This window comes from Pristiophorus japonicus, chromosome 2 (assembly GCF_044704955.1).
Source record: "Pristiophorus japonicus isolate sPriJap1 chromosome 2, sPriJap1.hap1, whole genome shotgun sequence".
NCBI lineage: Eukaryota > Metazoa > Chordata > Chondrichthyes > Pristiophoridae > Pristiophorus > Pristiophorus japonicus.
In genome coordinates this window covers 18,721,932-18,747,324 of record NC_091978.1, presented here as the reverse complement: position 1 = coordinate 18,747,324, position 25,393 = coordinate 18,721,932, and the positions used below count along the sequence as shown (strand labels likewise).

The following is a 25,393-nucleotide window of genomic DNA, read 5'->3' as shown; positions in this document are numbered from 1 at the left end:
AAGTCCAAGAGAAAGTCAGGATTTAAGTCTGAGTCCGAGTCAGGCAGACAGAAAGTCTGACAGTGCAGAGAATCTAATTATAGATCAAGGTTAGACCTTGGAGAAAATCACTCCTCTGGCTCAACCTAGAATGAGTCTAAGTTCTACAACAAGATCGGAAAGTTCTGTTCAAGAAAGAAGGTATCCTCTTCGAAACAGAAAACCAAAGGTTAAGTTTAATCTGTAAATATGGAAAATAAGTTCATATATTTTGTTTGTGTTACTGAATTCTATAGTAGAATTTGGAAACATAAAATGAGTTCCATTTGAGAACTGTATACCAAGAGTTGTGTGCACCATGCAAGTCACGTACAATGATTATTTGTTATGATTAACTTATTCAATATGAAGGGAAAATGTATTGTACTGATGTAATAACAATAAAGCCACGTGCTCTGCACAGTTCTGCGCAGAAGCCATGTTGTGCAAATGTGTGTATTTACTGTGTCTCAAGATATCACAGGGGAGGGAGAGAGAGCGACAAACTGGGGAAGGGAGAAAGAGTGACCCAAACCAGGGAGGGAGAGAGAGAAACACAAACTGGGGGGGGGGGGGGAGAGAGAGAGTGACACAAACCGGGGAGGGAGAGAGAGTGACACAAAAACTGGGGGAGGGAGAGAGACACACACACAAACCAGGGAGGGAGAGAGAGAGTAACACAAATTGTGGAGGGAGAGAGAGAGTGACACAAACTGGGGGAGGGAGAGAGAGTGACACACAAACCGGGGAAGGAGAGAGAGTGACACAAAAACTGGGGGAGGGAGAGAGAGACACATACAAGCCAGGGAAGTGGAGAAAGACACAAAAACTTGGGGAGGGAGAGAGAGTGACACAAACTGCGGAGGGAGAGAAAGACACAAAAACTGGGGGAGGGAGAGAAAGACACAAAAACTGGGGGAGGGAGAGAGAGAGTGACACAAACTGGAGGAGGGAGAGAGAGACACACACAAACCAGGGAAGGAGAGAAAGACACACAAACTGGGGGAGGGAGAGAAAGACACAAACGGAGGGAGGGAGAGAGAGACACACACAAACCAGGGAAGGAGAGAAAGACACAAAAACTGGGGAGGGAGAGAAAGACACAAAAACTGGGGGAGGGAGAGAGAGTGACACAAACTGGGGGAGGGAGAGAGAAACACACACAAACCAGGGAAGGAGAGAAGGACACAAAAACTGGGGGAGGGAGGGAAAGACACAAAAGCTGATGGAGGGAGAGAGAGAGTGACACAACTTGGGGATGGAGAGAGACTCACAAACTGGGCAAGGAGGAAGCGGGAACAACTCAAACTAGGAGAGAGAGAGAGAGACAAAAATAGAAACATAGAAAATAGGTGCAGGAGTCGGACATTTGGCCCTTCAAGCCTGCACCGCCATTCAATAAGATCATGGCTGATCATGCAAGTTCAGTTCCCCATTCCTACTTTCTCTCCATACCCCTTGATCCCTTTAGCCGTAAGGGCCACATCTAACTCCTTTTTGAATTTATCTAACGAACTGGCCTCAACAACTTTCTGTGGAAAAGAATTCCACATGCTCACAACTCTCTGAGTGAAGAAGTTTCTCCTCATCTCAGTCCTAAATGGCTTACCCCTTATTCTTAGACTGTGACCCCTGGTTTTGGACTTCCCCAACATCGGGAACATTCTTCCTGCATCTAACCTGTCCAATCCCATCAGAATTTTATATGTTTCTATGAGATCCTCTCTCATTCTTCTAAATTCAATTGAATATAAGCCTAGTCGATCCAGTCTTTCTTCATATGTCAGTCCTGTCATCCCGGGAATCAGTCTGCAGTCCCTCAATAGCAAGAATGTCCTTCCTCAGATTAGGAGACCAAAACTGTACACAATATTCAAGGTATGGCCACACCAAGGCCCTGTACAACTGCAGTAAGACCGCCCTGCCCCTGTACTCAAATCCTCTCGCTACGAAGGCCAACATGCCATTTGCCTTCTTCACCGCCTGCTGTACCTGTATGCCAACTTTCAATGACTGATCTACCATGACACCAAGGTCTCGATGCACCTCCCCTTTTCCTAATCTGTCACCATTCAGATAATAATCTGCCTTCATATTTTTACCACCGAAGTGGATAACCTCACATTTATCTACATTATACCGCATCTGCCATGTATTTGCCCATTCACCTAACCTGTCCAAGTCACCCTGCAGCCTTTAGCATCCTCCTCACAGCTCACACTGCCATCCAGCTTAGTGTCATCTGCAAACTTGGAGATATTACATTCAATTCCTTCGTCTAAATCATTAATGTATATTGTAAATGGCTGGGGTCACAGCACTGAACCTTGCGGTACCCCACTAGTCACTGCCTGCCATTCTGAATGGGACCCATTTATTCCTACTCTTTGCTTCCTGTCTGTCAACCAGTTCTCTATCCACGTCAGTACATTACCCCCAATACCATGTGCTTTAATTTTGCACACTAATCTCTTGTGTGGGACCTTGTCAAAAAGCCTTTTGAAAGTCTAAATACACAACAGCCACTGGCTCCCCCTTGTCCACTCTATGAGTTACATCCCAAAAAATTCTAGAAGATTAGTCAAGCATGATTTCCCTTTCAGAAATCAATGCTGACTTGGACCGATCCTGTCGCTGCTTTCCAAATGTGCTGCTATTACATCTTTAATAATTGATTCCAACATTTTCCCCACCACCGATGTCAGGCTGACCAGTCTATAATTCCCTGTTTTCTCTCTCCCTCCTTTTTTAAAAAATGGGGTTACATTAGCTTCCCTCCAATCCATAGGAACTGATCCCGAGTCTATAGAATGTTGGAAAATGACCACCAATGCGTCCACTATTTCTAGGACCACTTCCCTGGGGATTTATCGGCCTTCAATCCCATCAATTTTCCTCACACAATTTACTGACTAATAAAGATTTCCTTCAGTTCCATCTTCTCGCTAGACCCTCGGTCCCCTAATATTTCCGGAAGACAGAACCAAAGTATTTGTTCAATTGGTCTGCCATTTCTTTGTTCCCCATTATAAATTCACCTGATTCTGACTGTAAGGGACCTATATTTGTCTTCACTAATCTTTTTCTCTTCACGTATCTGTAGAAGCTTTTGCAGTCACTTTTTATGTTCCCTGCAAGCTTACTCTCATATTCTATTTTCCCCCTCCTAATTAAACCCTTTGACCTCCTCTGCTGAATTCTAAATTTCTCCCAGTTCTCAAGTTTGTTGCTTTTTTTGGCCAATTTATCTGCTTCTTCCTTGGATTTAACACGATCCCTAATGTCCCTTGTAAGCCACGGTTGAGCCACTTTCACCGTTTTATTTTTACGCCAGACAGGGATGTACAATTGTTGAAGTTCATCCATGTGATCTTTAAATGTCTGCCATTGCCTATCCACCGTCAACCCTTTAAGTATCATTCGCAAGTCTATCCTAGCCAATTCATGTCTCATACCGTCAAAGTTGCCTTTCTTTAAGTTCAGGACTCTAGTCTCTGAATTAACTGTATCACTCTCCATCTTAATGAAGAATTCTACCATATTATGGTCACTCTTCGCCAAGGGGCCTCGCACAACAAGATTGCTAATTAATCTTCTGTCAATACACATCACCCAGTCTGGGATGGCCAGCTCTCTAGTTGGTTCCTCAACATATTGGTCTCGAAAACCATCCCTTATACACTCCAGGAAATCCTCCTCCACCATATTGCTATCAGTTTGTTTAGCCCAATCTATATGTAGATTAAAGTCACCCATGATAACTGCTGTACCTTTGTTGCACGCATCCCTAATTTCCTGTTTGATGCCATCCCCAACACTCTGGGGGAGGGAGGGAGAGTTCATGTTGGTCTGTGATGTCCGCTGCTGTATTCTGTGTTCTGTTCTGGGAGTCAGGCAGCTTTGCTGCTCCTTTCTGAAGACTGAGCCTCACCTCCCTGAGGCTGGGATTCAGTGGTGTAGGAATCAGTTATTTAAATTAGGTTTGGTTTTGATTTTACTCATTATTTTAATAACTTGCTATGTATTGTAAACAGTCATCAAATTGTACAAAAACTTCAGTTCAAAGTTAATCAATGAGATTCACTTAGTGTTTCTCATTGCAGTCGATACTGTAGAAATATCACAGAAGTAGTTTTTATTTAAACATTACTTATTGTTAAATCTTTCGACTGCTTTCTGTTCTTTCATTGATTTATAAAGGAAGAGACTACTGCCAACGAACAGGAAGTAGTTGTACACGCGTAGCTCCAGTGTTTGGTTTGTTTGTTGTCACCAGACCACCCAAAATGATGAATTAAGAAGCGGATAAAAAAAAATCTGGTTGAGTTGTAACTTAATTTATTAATTGTGTTAATTGTAGAATTTATTCAGGTACAGCTTCCAGTTCGTTGTCAGGAGTCACTCCGAATCCGGACACAAAGGGCTAGAGTTTCCCTAACCTATTTTTCTGGTGCCCTCACCTGAGGTGCGTCGTTTTTGTCCGCCTCCCAGCGCGCCGAAAAAAGACGTCAGTATTCTGGCCGCTCCCCAGCCTCTCTTCGGTCGTGGCGCAGCGGATTGAAGGCAGAGCCAGATCCCGCGCTGAAAACAGTGCCGGGTCCTCTGCACATGTGCGCTAGAGTCTGTGCGCATGTGCAGTAGCTCCTGGCAGGCTGAATCTGTGAGTGCGCGCTGCAGGCTATGTAGGAGAGGCCTGAAGCACGCCGTCCCTAGCCTTGGCCGAATGGGCTCCCTCATCGGCGGCCCGCTGCATTCCCTAAGGTAGGACTTCTATTTTTTATTTACTGTTTGATTTTGGTGCTTTAGGTGCAGGATTCCTCCTATTTTTTTATTTGTTATTAACTGATTGCTTATTACTTTGGTCTTGGTGCTTTAGGTGCAGGGTGCCTTCTATTTTATTTGTTAATTAATTGCTTATTACTTTTTGTGCTTTGTTTGATGCTTGGTGGTGCTTTAAATGTAATTACTTGCGCTGATTCCTTAACTCTAGGTGAGGTTTTTCTGTGCAGATAGAAGTGGCAATATACGCTGGCCTAAGTTAGATTGGAGCAACTATTTGCTGCCCAAACACCTAAAATAGGGGTAAGTGGCTGGGAACGCTCCCTTTTGAAAAAAAAACGGAACAAAAAGAAACCTAACTCACTTACACTGACGCAAATTAAATGGCCAGAATTGCAACCAAAAAGATAGTCCAGAAAAATCAAGTTGCTCCAAAAAAAAGGAGCAATTTGTTATATATGTGGACTTGTATTTACTCTGTACAGCCACCAGAGGGCTCATTCCCCCAAAGTCCCAAGGGGTCCCATAATCCCTTGGGAGCACAGGTATTTAAGGAGGCTTCAAAGGTTGGCGAGGCACTCTGGAGACCTGCAATAAAAGACTACGGTCACACTTTACTTTGAGCACACAGTGTTCAGTCTGACTCTTTCTCCATACACAACAACTGGCGACGAAATACAGATAGCAAACCCAAAGATGCAGAGAACAGTGGGCATTCTGGAGAAATTTTCGGAGGGAGATGATTGGGAAACTTTTGTGGAGCGACTTGACCAATACTTCGTGGCCAACGAGCTTAATGGGGAAGAGAACGCTGCCAAACGTAGAGCGATCCTCCTCACCGTCTGTGGGGCACCAACATATGGCCTCATGAAGAATCTGCTCACTCCAGCGAAACCCACGGAGAAATCGTACAACGATGTGTGCGCACTGGTCTGACAGCATTTGACCCCGAAGGAAAGTGTTCTGATGGCAAGGTACCGGTTCTACACCTACAAAAGGTCTGAAGGCCAGGAGATGGCGAGTTATGTCGCTGAGCTAAGACGCCTTGCAGGACATTGCTAATTTGAAGGACATTTGGAGCACATGCTCAGAGACTTTTTCGTACTTGGCATTGGCCATGAAACCATACTTCACAAACCTTTGACTGCAGAGACCCCAACCTTGAGTAAGGCCATAGCGATAGCCCAGGGGTTCATTGCCACCAGTGACAATACGAAGCAAATCTCACAGCACACAAGTGCTGCTACAAGTATGTGAACAAAGTGATGTTGTTTTCGAATCGTAATATACAAGGCAGGTCACACATACCTGCAGCCCCCGACCGCAGATGTCTCAGAGTCCACCATCAAGGGTGATAAATGCAAGGCCATTAACACCTTGTTGGCGCTGTGGGGATGATCATCGTTTCCATTCATGCCGATTCAAAGGATACGTTTGCAAGGGATGTGGAACAATGGGACACCTCCAACGACTGTGCAGGCGAGCTGCTAAGCCTGTTAAACGTGGAAACCGCCATGTTGCAGAGGAGGATCATGATGAAACAGAGCCTCAGATAGAGGAGGCAGAGGTACATGGGGTGCACACATTCACCACGAATTGTCCCCCGATAATGCTGAATGTTGAACTAAATGGACTCCCGGTGTCAGTAGAGCTGGACACGGGTGCGAGCAAGTCCACCATGAGCAAAAAGACTTTCGAAAGGTTGTGGTGCAACAAGGCCTCAAGGCCAGTCTTAACTCCAATTCGCAGGAAACTAAGAACTTACACAAAAGAACTGATTCCTGTAATCGTCAGTGTTACCGTAAAGCTCTTCTACGATGGAGCGGTGCACAAGCTCCGGGTGGTACTGGGTGGGCAAATGCATGGCAGATGAAGTATAATGTGGATAAATGTGAGGTTAGCACTTTGGTAGTAAAGACAGAGAGACAGACTATTATCTGAATGGTGACAGATTAGGAAAAGGGGAGGTGCAACGAGACCTGGCTGTCATGGTACATCAGTCATTGAAGGTTGGCATGCAGGTACAGCAGGCGGTTAAGAAAGCAAATGGCATGTTGGCCTTCATAGGGAGGGGATTTGAGTACAGGAGCAGGGAGGTGTTACTACAGTTGTACAGGGCCTTGGTGAGGCCACACCTGGAGTATTGTGTACAGTTTTGGTCTCCTAACCTGAGGAAGGACATTCTTGCTATTGAGGGTGTGCAGCGAAGGTTCACCAGACTGATTCCCGGGATGGTGGGACTGACATATCAAGAAAGACTGGATCAATTGGGCTTGTATTCACTGGAGTTCAGAAGAATGAGAGGGGATCTCATAGAAACATTTAAAATTCTGATGGGTTTAGACAGGTTAGATGCAGGAAAAATGTTCCCAATATTGGGGAAGTCCAGAATCAGGGGTCACAGTCTGAGGATAAGGGGTAAGCCATTTAGGACTGAGATGAGGAGAAACTTCTTCACCCAGAGAGTGGTGAATCTGTGGAATTCTCTACCACAGAAAGTTGTTGAGGCCAATTCACTAAATATATTCAAAAAGGAGTTAGATGTAGTCCTTACTACTAGGGGGATCAAAGGGTATGGCGAGAAAGCAGGAATGGGGTACTGAAATTGCATGTTCAGCCATGAACTCATTGAATGGTGGTGCAGGCTCGAAGGACCGAATGGCCGACTCCTGCACCTATTTTCTATATTTCTATGTTTCTATGTTTCTATGAGCTGGCTGGGAAAGATACGCTGGAACTGGGACGACATCCGAGTGCTATCGCCTGCTGACGACACTTTGTGTGCCCAGGTCTTAAACAAATTTGCTTCACTGTTCGAACCAGGCATCGGGAAATTCCAAGGAGCAAAAGTGCACATCCATCTAATTCCGGGGGCACGACCCATCCATTACAAGGTGAGAGCAGTACCGTTCATGATAAGAGAAAGGGTAGAGATCGAGCTAGACCGACGACAAAGAGAGGGCATCATTTCACCGATCGAGTTCAGCGAGTGGGCCAGTCCTAATGTCCCAGTCCTCAAGGGGGGCGGCACTGTCAGAATCTGTGGCGATTACAAAGTAACTGTTAATCGTTTCTCCCTGCAGGACCAATACCCACTACCAAAGGCCGACGACCTCTTTGCAACGCTGGCGGGAGGAAAGACATTCACGATCCTGGATCTGACTTCAGCCTGCATGACGCCGGAACTGGAGGAATCATCGAAGGCCCTCACTTGCATCAACGCGCACAAAGGTCTTTTTGTTTATAACAGATGCCTGTTTGGAATCGGATCAGAGGCGGCGATATTCCAGAGATACATGGAAAGTTTATTGAAGTCGGTCCCGCACACCGTGGTCTTCCAGGACGACATCTTGGTCACAGGCCGGAACACAGTCGAGCACCTGCAGAACCTGGAGGAGGTTCTTAGTTAACTCAATCGCGTGGGGCTCAGGTTAAAACGCTCGAAGTGCGTTTTCCTGTCACCTGAAGTGGAGTTCCTGGGAAGGAGGATTGCGGCAGATGGCATCAGGCCCACCAACGCGAAGACAGAGGCAATCGAGAACGCACCGAGGCCACAGAACGTGACAGAGCTGCGATTGTTTGTGGGACTCTTGAACTACTTTGGTCATTTCTTACCGGGTCTCAGCACACTGTTAAAACCACTGCATGTCTTACTACGAAAAGGGGGCGAATGAGTTTGGGCAAAAGCCAAGAAAATGCCTTTGTAAAAGCGAGAAAATTGTTATGCTCAAACAAATTGCTTGTGTTGTATGATCCATGTAAGCGTTTGGTACTAGCATGTGATGCGTCGTCATATGGCGTCGGTGTGTGTATTTCGGGAAACTGCAACCGGTTGCTTATGCATCCAGGAGTCTGTCTAAGGCCGAGGCAGCCTACAGCATGATTGAAAAAGAAGCGTTAGCATGTGTCTATGGGGTAAAGAAAATGCACAATACCTATTTGGGCTAAAATTCCAATTGGAAACTGACCATAAGCCACTTATATCCCTGTTTTCCGAGAGTAAATACCAATGCATCGGCCCGTATCCAGAGATGGGCGGTCACGTTATCCGCATACAACTACGCCATCCGCCACAGGCCAAGCACAGAAAACTGCGCCGATGCTCTCAGTAGGCTGCCATTGCCCACCACGGGGGTGGAAATGGCGCAGCCCGCAGATCTAGCCATGGTTTTGGAAGCATTTGAGAATGAGCAATCACCCGTCACTGCCCGGCAGATCAAAACCTGAACAAGCCAGGACCCCTTATTATCTCTAGTCAAAAGCTGTGTGCAGGAAGAGATAAAGCCATTCCTGCGGCGCAAAGATGAAATGTCTATACAGGCCTTCTGTGGGGCAATCGAGTAGTGGTCCCCAAGAAGGACAGAGACACCTTCATCAATGACCTCCATAGTACCCACCCAGGCATCGTAATGATGAAAGCGATAGCCAGATCCCACGTGTGGTGGCCCGCAGAGTCCTGCGTTCACAAATGTAATACATGCTTGCAGTTAAGCAATGTACCCAGGGAGACGCCACTACATTTATGGTCTTGGCCCTCCAAACCGTGGTCTAGGGTCCATGTCGACTATGCAGGCCAATTCTTGGGTAAAATGTTCCTTGTAGTTGTTGACGCGTAATCCAAGTGGATTGAATGTGAGATAATGTCGACTAGCACGTCCACTGCCACTAATGAAAGCCTGCGGGCCATGTTTGCCACTCACGGCTTACCCGATGTCCTGGTGAGCGACAACAGGCCATGTTTTACCAGTGCTGAGTTCAAAGAATTCATGACCCGTAATGGGATCAAACATGTCACATCTACCTCGATTAAACCAGCGTCCAATGGTCAGGCAGAGAGAGCAATGCAAACCATCAAGCAAGGATTGAAGATGATAACGGAAGGCTCACTGCAGACTCGCCTATCCAGAGTCCTGCTTAGTTACCACATGAGACCCCACTCACTCACTGGGATCCCACCTGCTGAACTGCTCATGAAAAGAGCACTTAAGACAAGGCTCTCGTTAGTTCACCCTGATCTACATGAACAGGTAGAGAGCAGGCGGCTTCAACAAAGTGCATACCATGATAGCGCAAATGTGTCACACGAGATTGAAATCAATGATCCTGTACTTGTATTAAATTATGGACAAGGTCCCAAGTGGCTTCCCGGCACTGTCGTGGCCGAAGAGGGGAGCAGGGTGTTTCGGGTCAAACTTTCAAATGGACTCATTCACCGGAAACACTTGGACCAAATGAAACTCAGATTTACGGACTATCCTGAGCAACCCACCTTGGACCCCACCTTTTTTGATCCCCCAACATACACACCAGTGGCAACCGGCACCACGGTTGACCACGAAACATAACCCATCATCCACAGCAGCGCTGCAGGGCCCAACACACCAGGCAGCCCAGCAAGGCCAGCTGCACAGCAGCCCAGCGAGGGCCCAACAAATGATTCAACAACACCAGCTTTCACACCGAGACGATCAACCAGGGCAAGAAGGGCCCCAGATCAACTCACATTGTAAATAGTTACACTATTGCCTTTGTGGGGGAATGTTGTTACATATGTGGACTTGTATTTACTCTGTACAGCCACCAGAGGATTCATCCGCCAGTCCCAAGGGATCCCATAATCTCTTGGGAGCATGGGTATTTAAGGAGGCTTCACAGGTTGGAGAGGCACTCTGGAGACCTGCACTAAAAGACTACGGTCACACTTTACTTTGAGCTCACAGTGTTCAGTCTGACTCTTTCTCCATACACAACACAACTCCTGGGGAAATGTGGGCCCTATATATTAGCCACTACACTTAGGGTTGCCAACTCCCGTCTGATGTATTCCTGGAGATTTGATTATCTGACATCACATTCGATCACGTGCCACAGCTCATGTGACATTTGCCCTTCCATTCAGCTTGGTTAAGTTTCTCAGTATCACCAAGCCTCGAATAAAATATTTGACTTTTTGTTATGTAATGCCATGATTAACATAATTTATAAAACTGGATTTGTAATCCAGTGGCCTGGACTATTGATCCGGAGAGAGTGCATTCACATCCCATCACGGCAGTTGGACAATTTGACTTGAGTTGAAAAATAAAATCAGTAAAAGTGACCTTGAAGCTGTCAGATTGTTATAAAATAACACAACTGGTTCACTAAAGTCCTTTAGAGGAGAGATCGTGACTTAAATTCTGTTTTTTTCTCTCCCACCCATGAAAATTCTTTGAAGATCTTTAATGACTAATTTTGAAATGACATAAGAATTAAATGGAAAAAGAAAGATTATTAAACACTTTATTCCATTTGATAAAACACAGCTGCATAAATTTCCCTTAAACACTCATTTATTCAATTATGAAACCATTTCAGATAAAATATACAGTTTAACATAGAATCATACAGCACTGAAGGAGGCCATTCAGCCCATCGTGACTGTGCCGGCTCTTTCAAAAAGCTGTCCAATTAATCCCACTCCCCGCTCTTTCGGATGTTGGGGAAGTCCAGAATCGGGGACACAGTCTTAGGATAAGGGGTAAGCCATTTAGGACTGAGATAAGGAGAAACTTCTTCACTCAGAGAGTGGTTAACCTGTAGAATTCTCTGCCGCAGAGAGTTGTTGATGCCAGTTCATTGGATATACTCAAGAGGGAATTAGATATGGCCCTTATGGATAAAGGGATCAAGGGGTATGGAGAGAAAGCAGGAAAGGGGTACTGAGGTGAATGATCAGCCATGATCTTATTGAATGGTGGTGCAGGCTCGAAGGGCCGAATGGCCTACTCCTGCACCTATTTTCTATGTTTCTATGTTTCCCCATAGCTCTGCAATTTTTTTTACCTTTAAAGAACTTATCCAATTCCCTTTTGAAAGTTGTTATTGAATCTGCTTTTTCCGCCCTTTCAGGCAGCGTGTTCCAGATCGCTGCGTAAAAATAATTATCTTCGTCTCTCCATCTGGCAGGTTCCCAATAACTGTCTGAGCTTCCTCTAGAGCCTCAGGACTCATTGAGAGTCTCTTCTTATATGTAAATCACATATTTAGGATTGTGGTTTTGCCTTTGTATGGTACATCTGAGAACAACACACGTTGCCTGCCAGCTAGTTTGCTCATTTAGTGTCACAGCTTTTTGGATCTTGTGACTAAGGAAGGAACTAGGAGAAAATTTAAATTGCACATTGCCTCAACTCTCAGAGATTTACACGATGGGGCCGATTTCTCGATCAACAACACTGAGTCATTAATGTGTTGAATTCAGTAAATGGATTAGGTCATGTTTTACTATTTTTAGTTTGTTCGGGTCGACATAGAGATGTTTCCACATAAAGGGAAGACCAAAACTTGGGGCCATAGTCACTAATAAATACAACAGGGAATTCAGGAAAAACTCTTCACAACAACAACTTGCACAAAAGCAAAATACTGCCGATGCTGGAATCTGGAATCAAAACAGAAAATGCTGGAAATCTCAGCAGGTCAGGCAGCATCTGTGGCGAGGAAGCAGAGTTAAAGTTTCGGGTCGATGACACTTCATCAAAACTTGTGTTTATATGGCACCTTTAATGTGGTAAAACGTCCTAAGATGCTCCACAGGAATGTTGTCAAACAAGCTTAGACACTGAGTCACATAAGGAGAAATTAGGGAAGGTGACCAAAAGCTTGGTCATAGAGATAGGTTTTAATTAGCGTCTTAAAGGAGGAGAGGGAGGTAGAGAGGTGGAGAGGTTTAGGGAGGGAGTTCCAGAGCTTGGGGCCCACGCAACAGAAGACATGGTCACCAATGGTTGAGCGATTATAATCAGGGATGCTCAGGAATGCAGAATTAGAGGAGCGCAGAGAGGGTTGTGCGGCTGAAGGAGATTCTTCTTAGGCAGTCCCTCGGAGTCGAGGATGACTTGCTCCATGCTAAAAGTGAGTTCTTATGTGACTTGAGTCCAAGGCGGGACCTACAGTCTCTGTCACAGGTGGGGCAGACGGTGGTTGATGGGGTGCTTGGGATGCGATGCGCTCCTTCCACTGATTGCGTTTGGTTTCTGCATGCTCTCGGCGTAGAGACTCGAGGTGTTCAGCGCCCTTCCAGATGTTCTTCCTCCACTTAGGGCGGTCTTGGGTCAGGGATTCCCAGGTGTTGGTGGGGATGTAGCATTTTATCAAGGAGACTCTGAGGGTGTCCTTGAAATGTTTCCTCTGCCCACCTCGGGCTCGCTTGCCATGTAGGAGTTCCAAGTAGAGCGCTTGTTTTGGGAGTCTCGTGTCAAGCATGCGAATGATGTGGCCCGCCCAACGGAGCTGGTCGACCGTGGTCAGTGCTTCGATGCTGGGGATGTTGGCCTGACGAGAGCGCTGACGTTGGTGCACCTATCCTGCCAATGGATTTGCAGGATCTTGCAGAGGCAGCTTTGGTGATACTTCTCCGGTGCTTTGAGGTGCCTGCTGTACATAGTCCATGTCTCTGAGGCATATAGGAGGGCGGGAATCACTGCTGCTCTGTCGACCATGATCTTGCTGCCGTGTTTGAGGGCCTGGTCTTCAAACACTTTCTTCCTCAGATGACCGAAGGCTGCGCTGGCACACTGAAGGCAGTGTTCGACTTCGTCATCGACATCAGCCCTTGTTGACAGTAGGCTCCCGAGGTGTGGAAAATGGTCCTTGTTGTCCAAGGTGTTAAGTCCTGACTCTAATGCACTGACTTACACGAGACACATGCTGAAGTCAAGGTCACTCAAGACCTGCACCTTTAATTCCAGTTCTCCAGTGCTGCACTTGCCTGAGACCTTCCTTTATATACCTCAGTGGGACAGGTATGGAGTGTCTCCTGCAAGTGCACCCCTGGTGGTAAGGTATGCATATTGTTACAGGTCATATCCAGTTACAGTCATGTATAGCATGGTAAGGTACAGTTATATACAGTCATGTGACATACATGACATCATCCTCCCCCAAGGTCTTATTGCCTTTATAGATTCAGTCTCTCATGTGGTCTGCTGTCTCGCGTGGAGCATCTTAGTTGTGGTTCAGTTATTTGCCTTAGTGCCTGTGTTTCGTTCGGTGTGATCGCTGGTATCTCGCCTGGCCTGTCTGTTGAGACTGCCCTTTCCTTAGGTTATTCCACCTGTCTGTCCATCAGGTGTGGTGTGAGTTCCACATTGTAGTCTGCCTCTGGTTCTTCAGTGTTAGCAGTGAATCTACTTTTTACTTGGTCTACATGCCTCCGGCAGTTTTGGCCATTGTCCATTTGTACAATCAGTAGCCTGTTTCCCTCTTTGTCTGTTACTGTCCCTGCAAGCCATTTGGGACCCCGGCCATAGTTTAGCACAAACACTTTGTCCCCTATCTCATTCCACCTCCCCTTCAAATTTCGGTCATGGTACTCAGTTAGCTTTTGACGCTTAGCCTCAACAATTTCATGCATGTCTGGGAGTATTAACGAGAGCCTGGTCTTTAAGGTTCGTTTCATCAATAGTTGTGCGGTGGGAACCCCAGTCAACGAATGCAGACGAGATCTGTATGCCAGCAGCAGTCGCGACAGGCGGCTCTGCAGCGTGGGACCTTGGATTCTGAGCATGCCTTGTTTAATGATCTGCACTGTTTGCTCCACCTGGCCATTGGAAGCCGGCTTGAAAGGTGCCGTCTTAATGTGATTTATACCGTGGTTAACTATAAAATCGTGAAATTCTGGGCTGGTGAAGCACGGACCATTATCACTGACCAATATGTCAGGAATGCCGTGCGTTGCAAACATGGTTCTAAGGCTCTCCACAGTGTTGGAGGTGGTGCTCGAGTTTAAAATGGTGCACTCGATCCATTTTGAAAATGCATCAATGATTACGAGGAACATTTTGCCCATGAATGAGCCCGCATAGTCTACATGCACCCGTGACCACGGTTTGGTGGGCCAGGGCCAGGGGCTTAGGGGGGCCTCCCTGGGGGGAATTACTGAGTTGGGCACAAATGGTGCACCGACAGACACAGAGCTCCAAGTCCACATCAATGCCAGGCCACCAGACATGAGATCTGGCTATGGCCTTCACAAGGACGATCCCCGGGTGCTCGCGATGGAGCTCCCGGACAAACGCCTTCCTGCCTCGTAAGGGCATAACTACTCGGCTGCCCCACATCAGGCAGTCTGCCTGTAGTGAGAGTTCATGCATGCGCCTATGGAAGGGTTTAACCTCCTCGGGGCAGGCATTGCGAGCCTCTGCCCAGTCACCGGTTAAAACGCATCTTTTAACTAGGGATAATGTGGGGTCGCTGGTTGTCCAGGCTCTGATTTGGCGAGCAGTCATGGGCGAACCTGTGGATTCAAAGGCATTGATTGCCATGACCATCTCACAGTCCTGTTCGTCGGACCCTTCTGTGGTCGCCAGGGGTAGCCTGCTAAGCGCGTCGGCACAGTTGTCTGTGCCTGGTCTGTGCCTTATTGTGCAGTCGTAAGCCGCCAGCATGAGTGCCCACCGCTGAATGCGCGCCGAGGCGTTGGTGTTGATTGCCTTGCACTCGGATAGTAGGGACGTGACGGGTTTGTGCTCAGTTTCTAATGAAAACATGGCCCGGAAAAGGTATTGGTGCATCTTTTTGACACCGTACACGCACGCGAGTGCCTCCTTCTCAACCATACCGTACCTGCGCTCCGCCCGCGAAAGTGACTTGGAGGCATAAGCAACGGGCTGCAATTTACCCACATCATTGACATGCTGTAAAACGCACACAACCCCGTACGCTGACGCATCACATGTAAGAACTAGCTTTTTACCTGGGCCAAAAAAGGCTAAAACACTGCTGGAACATAGAAGGTTGCGTGCCTTATTGAAGGCGTATTCTTGGGCAAAACCAATTGCACCCCTTTCTGAGTAGCACGTGGAGAGGCTCCAGCAGCGTGCTCAAGTTCTGCATAAAGTTTACAAAGTATTTGAGTAGCCTGAGAAAGGCGCGCAGTTCCGAGACATTCCGGGGCCTGGGTGCCAGGCGAATCGCTTATGTTTTCGATTCGGTTGGGCGGATTCCATCAGCAGCAATCCTTCTGCCCAAAAATTCAACCTCAGGCACGAGAAACAGACACTTGGATTTCTTAACTCATAGGCCTACCCGATCCAATCGACTTAGTACTTTCTCAAGGTTGCAGAGATGAGAGTCGGTGTCCCTGCCCGTGATGAGTATGCCATCTGGAAATACAACCGTCCCTGGGATGGACTTGAGCAGACTCTCCATGTTGTTGGAATATAGCAGCTGCCGACCTGATGCCGAATGGGCATCGATTGTACACAAAAAGGCCTCGATGTGTGTTGATGGTGGTGAGTAGCTTAGACTCTTCGGTCAGTTCTTGCGTCATATACGCAGATGTGAGGTCAAGTTTCGAGAAAAGCTTTCCTCCAGCCAACGTGGCAAATAGGTCCTCCGCTCTGGGCAGCGGGTATTGTTCTGTAGGGAGACTCTGTTTATGGTAGACTTGTAATCCCCACAGATTCGTACGGATCCATCAGGCTTCACGAAGGGGACGATGGGGCTTGCCCAGTCGCTGAATTCCACGGGAGAAATTATGCCTTCCCGCAGAAGCCGGTCCAGTTCGTTTTCAATCTTTTCCCTCATCACGTAAGGCACAGCTCTAGCCTTGTGATGGACTGGTCTGGCATTCTGTGTGATGTAAATTCTAACTTTAGCCCCTTTGAAGGTGCCCACACCTGGCTGAAAGAGATGTTGAAAACGGCTTAGAACTGTTGAGCAGGAGGTCCGTTCCTCTGACGACATGACGTGAACATCATCCCATTTCCAATTAAGTTCTGCAAGCCAGCTTCTCCCCAACAGGGTTGGGAGATCCCCGGGGACAATCCACAGGGAAAGTCGGTTCACCATCCCTTTGTGTGTGACTGAGAGCATGGCGCTGCCAAGGACTGGGATGATTTCTTTAGTATAGGTCCTTAGTTTGGTGTCGATCTTTGTGAGTTTTGATCTGTTGCTTTTGTGCTGCCACAGTTGAACGCTCATGAGGGATTGACTGACCCCCGTGTCCAGTTCCATGTTGACGGGTATCCCGTTGAGTAGAACCCTCATCATAATTGGAGGCGTCTTGGTGTAAGAACAGTGGACATTGATCGTGTTAACCCGCTATACCTCGGCATCCTGTGCACTGTTCCAACCGTCTTCTGGTCCGCTTTCCGACCCTTCCGAAACCAGCCGAGCTGTTGTTTTTCTGCACATGCGAGCCAGGTGCTCTGTGTAGTTGCAGGTTCTGCAAACGGCATGCTGAAATCGACACACCCTTGTTGAGTGCCTTCCCCCACATCGCCAACGCAAACCGTTTCCATTTTTTCCGAAGGATGAGCTGCATCTGGCTGATCTCCCTTGAGCTTCTCTCAATCTGTTGTTGATTGCTCGCATTGTGGGTTGATGAGGTGTGATCGGCCGTTCATGTGGCCCTTGATTTTGATGGCTTCTGGCGCCACTGTCTGCTGTTGAAGGCCTGCTCTCCTGCCTTTGTCTGTGTGTGGGGGTAGCGTTTTTTTTCCAAATGTGAACCCCTTGTTCCGATGCCTCGTTGGTTGTCGTACCCGAAGTATAGATCAGCCTCGTTTCTTCTTCGCCTGCCAAGAACATCCGTGCGACCAGTGCTGCTGCCTCTAGAGTCAAGTTCTTAGTCTCTATAAGCTTTCGGAATATGCCTACGTGGCCTATTCCTTCAATAAAAAAGTCTCTCAGTACTTCTCTCCTTAGTTTATCGGAGAACTCACATGAACTAGCCAGCCTCCGAAGTTCCGCCACGAAGTCGGGTATGCTTTGACCTACACAGAACCTGTGTCTCGCCATGTGTAGGCTGCTCGTTGGCTTCAGGTGGTCTCTCACCAGTGTGCTCAACTCCTCAAACAACTTGCTTGCTGGTTTCTCAGATGCTAGCAGGTCTTTCATTAAAGCATATGTTTTCGAGCCACAGATGGTCAAGAGATGGGCTCTTCTCTTGTCTGCCTTATCGTCGCCCAGCCAGTCTTTGGTCACAAAGCTTTGCTGGAGCCTTTCTATAAAGTCATCTCAATTGTCTCCAGCATTATATTTTTAATCTGAGCTGTTGGTAGCCATTCTGTGGATTCTGTGATCCCGTAACTCGTCGCCACTGTAAAGTCCTGACTCTAATGCACTGACTTACACGAGACACATGCTGAAGTCAAGGTCACTCAGGACCTGCACCTTTAATTCACAGCTCTCCAGTGCTGCACTTGCCTGAGACCTCCCTTTATGTACCTCAGTGAGACAGGTATGGAGTGTCTCCTGCAAGTGCACCCCTGGTGGTAAGGTATGCTTATTGTTACAGCTCATATCCAGTTACAGTCATGTATAGCATGGTAAGATACAGTTGTATACAGTAATGTGAGATACATGACACAAGGCCTCGTCGTGGATTTTGATAATTGGGGTGCAGTGCTGCATGGTGGGGGCAGGTTGGTAGAAAACCTACTGCTGCCTAAAGGGCTGGTGGCAGCACTGGAGAAAGCAAGAAATCTGCCAGACAGAAATGGTGACCATAACTTCTGGACTGGATGTCCACCTAGCAGAGATAGCATCGGGAACGAAGGGCTGTTTGGAGTCGGGCCAAGAATACCATGAAGAACATTGTCTGCACTTTGTGGCGGGTGGTCTCAATGACAGTGACTGCTACCTCTTGAATGTCAACTGTGGCTCAGTGGGTAGCGCACATGCTTCTGAGTCAGACGGTTGTGGGTTCAAGTCCCACTCTCGGACTTGAGTACTAAAATCTAGGCTGACACTCCAGTCTTTTGGATGAGACATTAAACCGAGGCTCTCTCAGGTGGACGTAAAAGATCCCATCACTGTATTTCAAAGAAGCGCAGGGGAGTTATCCCCGGTGTCCTGGCCAATATTTATCCCTCAATCAACATAACAAAAATAGATTATCTGGTCATTATCACGTTGCTGTTTGTGGGATCTTGCTGTGCGCAAATTGGCTGCCCTGTTTCCCACATTACAACAGTGACTACACTCCAAAAGTATTTCATTGGCTGTAAAGCGCTTTGAGATGTCTGGTGGTTGTGAAAGGCGCTATATAAATCCAAGTCTTTCCTTTTTTCTTTCCTTGCCCCTTATGACTCCTTTACAGAGTTGGAAGTATTTCAGCGACTTGACCATTGGCAGCCCTTCTTTCATTGACCTTCATGGTGCTCTAGAGCTGTGCTCTGAACCTCAGATCCCTTCTCCAATCCCCTGTCACCTGCTCGCTACATATTCATTCCCTCATAGTGCACTACCCTATCAGCAAGCCTCTCGAACTCGCCCAAACTTTCCTGACTTGTGCCCTCTCCAGTAGCCTGAACAGGAGACCTGAAGATGGATGCCACTAGGCCGGCAGTTCCATAAGGTGCCCTGGAGCTCTTCACCTCTATCCATGGGAATCTCCAGCCATCCTTTGGTCTTTCCAGAATCTCCTTGCTCCTACTGTTCAAGATCCCCTGGCTTCATCAGTTGGCACATTTTAGCCCCAACTACAAGTTAACTACAAATTAACTGTTTTAAACCATCCCCCACCCCTGCTCTGCTTCTCAAATTTGGTGTCTGAATTACTGGGCTTCTCTGGACATCAAGACTACGTTTCTGCATTGGATTACACTGGATTACACCACTCTGCATCTGCACTGGACCACACTGGATTACACCCTACACCTCTGCACTGGACCACACTGGATTACACCACTCCGCCTCTGCACTGGACCACACTGGATTACACACTCTACCTCTGCACTGGACCACTGGATTCAAACCACACACCTCTGCACTGGACCACACTGGATTACACCACTCTGCCTTTGCACTGGATCACACTGGATTACACACTACACCTCTGCACTGGACCACACTGGATTACACACTACACCTCTGGACAGGACCACACTGGATTACACACTACACCTCTGCACTGGACCACACTGGATTACACTCTATACCTCTGCACTGGACCACACTGGATTACACACTACACCTCTGCACTGGACCACACTGGATTACACACTACAGCTCTGCACTGGACCACACTGGATTACACACTACACCTCTGCACTGGACCACACTGGATTGCACACTACACCTCTGCACTGGACCACACTGGATTACACACTACACCTCTGCACTGGACCACACTGGATTACACTCTATACCTCTGCACTGGACCACACTGGATTACACACTACACCTCTGCACTGGACCACACTGGATTACACACTACAGCTCTGCACTGGACCACACTGGATTACACACTACACCTCTGCACTGGACCACACTGGATTACACACTACACCTCTGCACTGGACCACACTGGATTACACACTACACCTCTGCACTGGACCACACTGGATTACACCGTAAAACTCATTTGCTGCAAAAAAATGTATATCTTTCCCACTGTTTCTCTACTGAGCTGGGTGACTCGTTCGACTGGTTTGTCTGCTTTGTCGGTCGCTGGCTTCTGACCTACGGTGTCCTCCAACTTCGTGCCATCATCCTCCTGCGCCGAAACCGACTCTCATTACCGCAGCAATATCCTCCATCCTCCAATTCTTTACCCTTCAAACAGCTTCTGGACTTCTCTCGCCCTCTACACCGTCTCTGAACTTGGACAACAGTCCGTCGATGCTCCACGCCGACGTCAACTTTTACCCTCCTCGGGACCTCCGTCTTTAACTCTGGACTCCCTACTATTGTCTCCTACCGATTCCCTGCTACTCCCAGGGAATATACATCCTTATCATTGCTACATAACCAGGCCCATGTAACGAGTTTTTCCCAGGTGTCCATTTGTGTGCACATTTTGGCTGCCGCTCCGAACCCGAGCCGATCACTTCTATTCCCACTTCTTTCTCTTCATTTCTCTCTTCTCGCTGTACACATCAGGTGGATGGGGATAGTCTGGGATTGGTCAATGGCTGAAAGCAGGAACTTCAACACAGGTAGATGGCTGATGGAGGACCCTTTTGTCATGTAATGGGAAACCATCAGTGAGAGATCAAGTAAACTAGCCAGTGCTCAAGCCATCATCCTGGATGAGATAGCCCCGGAGCGCGGGAACCTCAGGACAAAGGAAGCTATTTGGCCACCCAGATTCGTTGGAGCCTTTCTCCCCAGGAAGATCCCGGTAACAAAGACACAGGCAGGAGATGTGATTCATGCTCTTTATTTAGACTGCCTCAGGCAAAGGACTGTTTTTTGACACGAGAATTCAGCAACCATTTTTCAGGTTTGCTGCCATATCTCTCTCTCTCTCTCTCTCCTGTTCTACGCTTGCTCGCTTCGTTCAACGCACTCAAGGACTGGGCACTCCGTCTGGGACAGAGAGAAGAAACCACCATCTCCAAGCAAAGAGAACCTCACTAATTCAACTGGGAAGCTGACCTTGCGACTGGGACTTGGAAACCACAGATTGGTACAGAACCAGAAGATACGCCTCATCGGGAGAAGCAGCGAGAAATGCCAAAGGGGTGAGCATTATCCCAACCCATACATCCTTTAGACCACCGCAAAGTGTGAAGGGGTGTCGTGTGTCCCAAGCAAGTCTTCGGGGTTCAGTGGGGAGGTTCTGCGCAGATCATAGGTGTATGCACAGTCTGTTGGACAGATTCGGTGGTGCACTTTTGATCCAAGCAGGGGTGGTTTTAGTCGTGGGTACTTTGCGATAGGGACCAGTGCTGTGTGTTGTACTGTGTTTGTTTTACACCACCAGGCTGTGTTTTACTGGGTGCAGATGTGTGCTTTAACTTGAATAAAAGCATTGTGACAGTTGAGACCGAAAGATCTGTCTTTTACTGAGTATTCTGTTCACTACTTTAATTTCTGGGTCTAGAACTGTTGTAAGGGGCTGATTCAAAACCACCAAGGGCAAAACTACTTACACCTCCTGACTCCCCAAAGCCTTTCCATCATCTACAAGGCACAAGTCAGGAGTGTGACAGAATAATCTCCACTTGCCTGGATGAGTACAGCTCCAACAACACTCACGATCGACACCATCCAGGACAAATCAGCTCACTTGATTGGCATGCTGTCCACCACCTTAAACATTCACTCCCTCCATCACCGGCGCACCATGGCTGCAGTGTGTACCATCTACAAGATACAATGCAGAAACTCGCCAAGGCTTCTTCGGCAGCATCTCCCGAACCCGCGATCTCTACCACCTAGAAGGACAAGGGCAGCAGGCGCATGGGAACACCACCACCTCCACGTTCCCCTCCAAGTTACACACCATCCTGACTTGGAAATATATCACCGTTCTTTCATCGTCACTGGGTCAAAATTGTGGGACTCCCTTCTCAACAGAACATTCATTAACCTGAAACGTTAACTTACTTTCCCTCTCCACAGATGCTGTCTGACCTGCTGAGTATTTCCAGCATTTTCTGCTTTACGTCAAAATGCATAGAATTACATAGTACATAGATTTACAGCACAGAAACAGGCCATTCGGCCCAACTGGTCTATGCCGGTGTTTATGTTCCACATGAGCCTCCTCCAACCATACATAATCCCACCCTATCAGATTATACTTCCATTCAGTTGTGGTATAGAACAGATTCCCCATTATTTGCAGCCAGTGGTAGCATCAGTCATACCAGATGAGGTGTGGCAGGAGTTAAGTGCAGTGTAGGGCTCCCTCTACTGCCCCAGCTGAGGTTATTGAGCATCAAACATGGGACCTTCTGATCAGCAGTGTTAAGCAATCGGGATGACGTCTGTAACTGATATCAATCATTGATGCCCAAAGGGACCAGCAGTAATTTATCCCAATAGCAGGGTCAGTCTGCGATACACACGATTAAACCTCGACTGAGGATAAGTCATCATCATCATCATAGGCAGTCCCTCGAAATCGAGGAAGACTTGCTTCCACTCCAAAACTGAGTTCTCAGGTGACTGTACAGTCCAATACGGGAATTACAGTCTCTGTCACAGGTGGGACAGACAGTGGTTGGAGGAAAGGTTGGGTGTGGAGTCTGGCTTGCCGCACGCTCCTTCCGCTGCCTGTGCTTGTTTTCTGCTTGCTCTCGGCGACGAGACTCAAGGTGCTCAGTGCCCTCCCGGATGCACTTCCTCCACTTAGGGCGGTCTTTGGTCAGGGATTTCCAGGTATCGGTGGGGATGTTGCACTTTATCAAGGAGGCTTTGAGGGTGTCCTTGAAACGTTTCCTCTGCCCACCTGGGGCTGACTTGCCGTGTAGGAGTTCCGAGTACAGCGCTTGCTTTGGGAGTCTTGTGTCTGGCATGTGGACAACGTGGCCCGCCCAACGGAGCTGGTCGAGTGTAGTCAGTGCTTCGATGCTGGAGAGGTTGGGCAGATCGAAGACACTGACATTGTTGCGTCTGTCCTCCCAGGGGATGTGCAGGATCTTGCGGAGACGTCATTGGTGGTAATTCTCCAGCGATTTGAGGTGTCTACTGTGTATGGTCCACATCTCTGAGCCATACAGGAGGGCGGGTATCACTACAGCCGTGCAGACCACAAGCTTGGTGCCAGATTTGGGGGCTTGATCTTCGAAAACTCTCTTCCTCAGGCGGCCGAAGGTTGCGTTGGCGCACTGGAGGCGGTATTGGACCTCGTCGTCGATGTCCAATACCTGATAGTAGGCTCCCGAGGTATGGAAAGTGGTCCACGTTGTCCAGGGCCACACCGTGGATTTTGATGACTGGGGGGCAGTGCTGTGTGGCGGTGTCAGGTTGGTGGAGGACCTTTGTCTTATGGATGCTTAGTATAAGGCCCAGGCTTTCGTACGCCTCGGTGAAAATGTTAACGATGACTTGGAGTTCAGCTCTGAATGTGCCCAGACGCAAGCCTCGTCTGCGTATTGTAGTTTGACGACAGAGAATAGGACGGTCTTCGACCTGGCCTGGTGGCGACATAGGTTGAACAGGTACCACTGGTTCTGTAGTTTAGTTCCACTCTCGCGGGGGAATTGTTGAGTGTGAGTTGGAGCATGGCGGTGACGAAGAGGAAGGGTTGGCGCGATGACGTAGCCCTGTTTGAACCCGGTCCAGAGATTGATTGGGTCTATGGTGCGGCTCACCATGACAGATAATCAGTGCCATTATCGGGAATGGTAGCATAGTGGTTATGTTACTGGACTAGTAATCCAGAGGCCTAGACGAATGATCCATCGACATGAGTTCAAATCCCACCATGGCAGCCGTGGAATTTAACTTCAGTTAATTAAATAAATCTGGAATTAAAAATATGGTGACCATGAATCAACTGGATTGTTGTTAAAACTCATCTGGTTCACAAATGTCCTTTAGGGAAGGAAATCCTTACCCGGTCTGGCCTATATGTGACTACAAACCCACAGCAATGTGGTTGACTCTTAACTGCCCTTTGACATGGTTGACCAAAACAGCTACAAAGATGGACGGCAGCGGTTCAAGGCGGCGGCTCACCACCACCTTCTCAAGGGCAATTAGGGATGGGAAATAAATGCTGGCCTTACCAGTGACGCCCACGTCCGATGAACGAAAAAATGTCATCCTCTTTGAATCCAGACAACTGGGCAACAGATTTACTTTGTATTAATAGCTGCAGTTCATCAGGTCACTGTTGCCGGGCAACAATAAAATGAATAAATTCAGTCTGTCTTTGCAAGGAATTAAGTGCAGTCGAGAAGCGAGTATCATCACAATACCGCCCCACCACCGTGGAGGCTTAGCTAGTCTCATCACCATCGAATGGTGCCCGGTTGGAAAGCGGACTCCACATAAAGACAGGATCGGGCTCAGCTGTGACGCTGGTCACCACAGTCGAATAGCCGGCCTACGCTCACCGTCTGTGCTTGAGCACGAGGCATGGCCATCTGAGTGGGGTATTGGAGTTGCTGACATCAGCTGTGAAACTATACTCGGACCGTGCCAAGGGCAGTCTATTCAGGAGAGGTGAGGGCAGACAGAATGGGAAAACCTTTGAAGAAGGAATACTTTAGATTTGGTGCCCAATCGTAGCGAATCAGCAGAAAATCTCACTCTTAGTTTTACTGATGTAGAGAAAGCGTGACACAAGGCTCAGTGAATTCAGAGGCTACCCACAGAAACGTGTGATAATTAACATTTCAAAATATTAATAATTTAATATTCAAGTCCCACTCCGAAGAATTGAGCACAAAATTCTAGGCTGACACTCCCAGCACAGTGCTGCGGTAACTACAGAGAAATCTCCCTGCTGTCAACCACTGGGAAAGTCATCGCAAGAATCCTCTTCAATCGCCTTCTCCCTGTGGCTGAAGAGCTCTTCCCAGAGTCACAATGCAGATTCTGTCCACTAAGGGGCACAATGGACATGATCTTCACCACACGGCAGATACAAGAGAAATGCAGGGAACAGCACCAACCCTTGTTCATGGCCTTCTTCGACCTCACAAAAGCCTTCGACACTGTCAACCGTGAGGGATTATGGAGCATCCTCCTCAGATTCGGCTCCCCTCAAAAGTTTGTCACCATCCTCCGCCTGCTCCACGATGACATGCAAGCCGTGATCCTGGCCAACGGATCCACCACAGACTCATTCCATGTCCGGACCAGGGTCAAGCAGGGCTGCGTCATCACAACAATGCTCTTCTCGATCTTCCTTGCTACAATGCTC

At 47.8% G+C, this 25,393-nt stretch overlaps 1 protein-coding gene across 1 annotated transcript in view; it reads left to right on the top strand.

The window, feature by feature from the left end:
- Positions 1 to 4,681: 4,681 nt before the first annotated feature.
- Positions 4,682 to 25,393, top strand: part of adissp (adipose secreted signaling protein) — a 277,083-nt gene continuing 256,371 nt past the window's right edge. Inside the window, exon 1 of the mRNA XM_070861118.1 lies at positions 4,682 to 4,779. Coding sequence (XP_070717219.1) covers positions 4,742 to 4,779 — 38 coding nt within the window. The 5' untranslated portion in view covers positions 4,682 to 4,741. The remainder of the gene's footprint in view (positions 4,780 to 25,393) is intronic.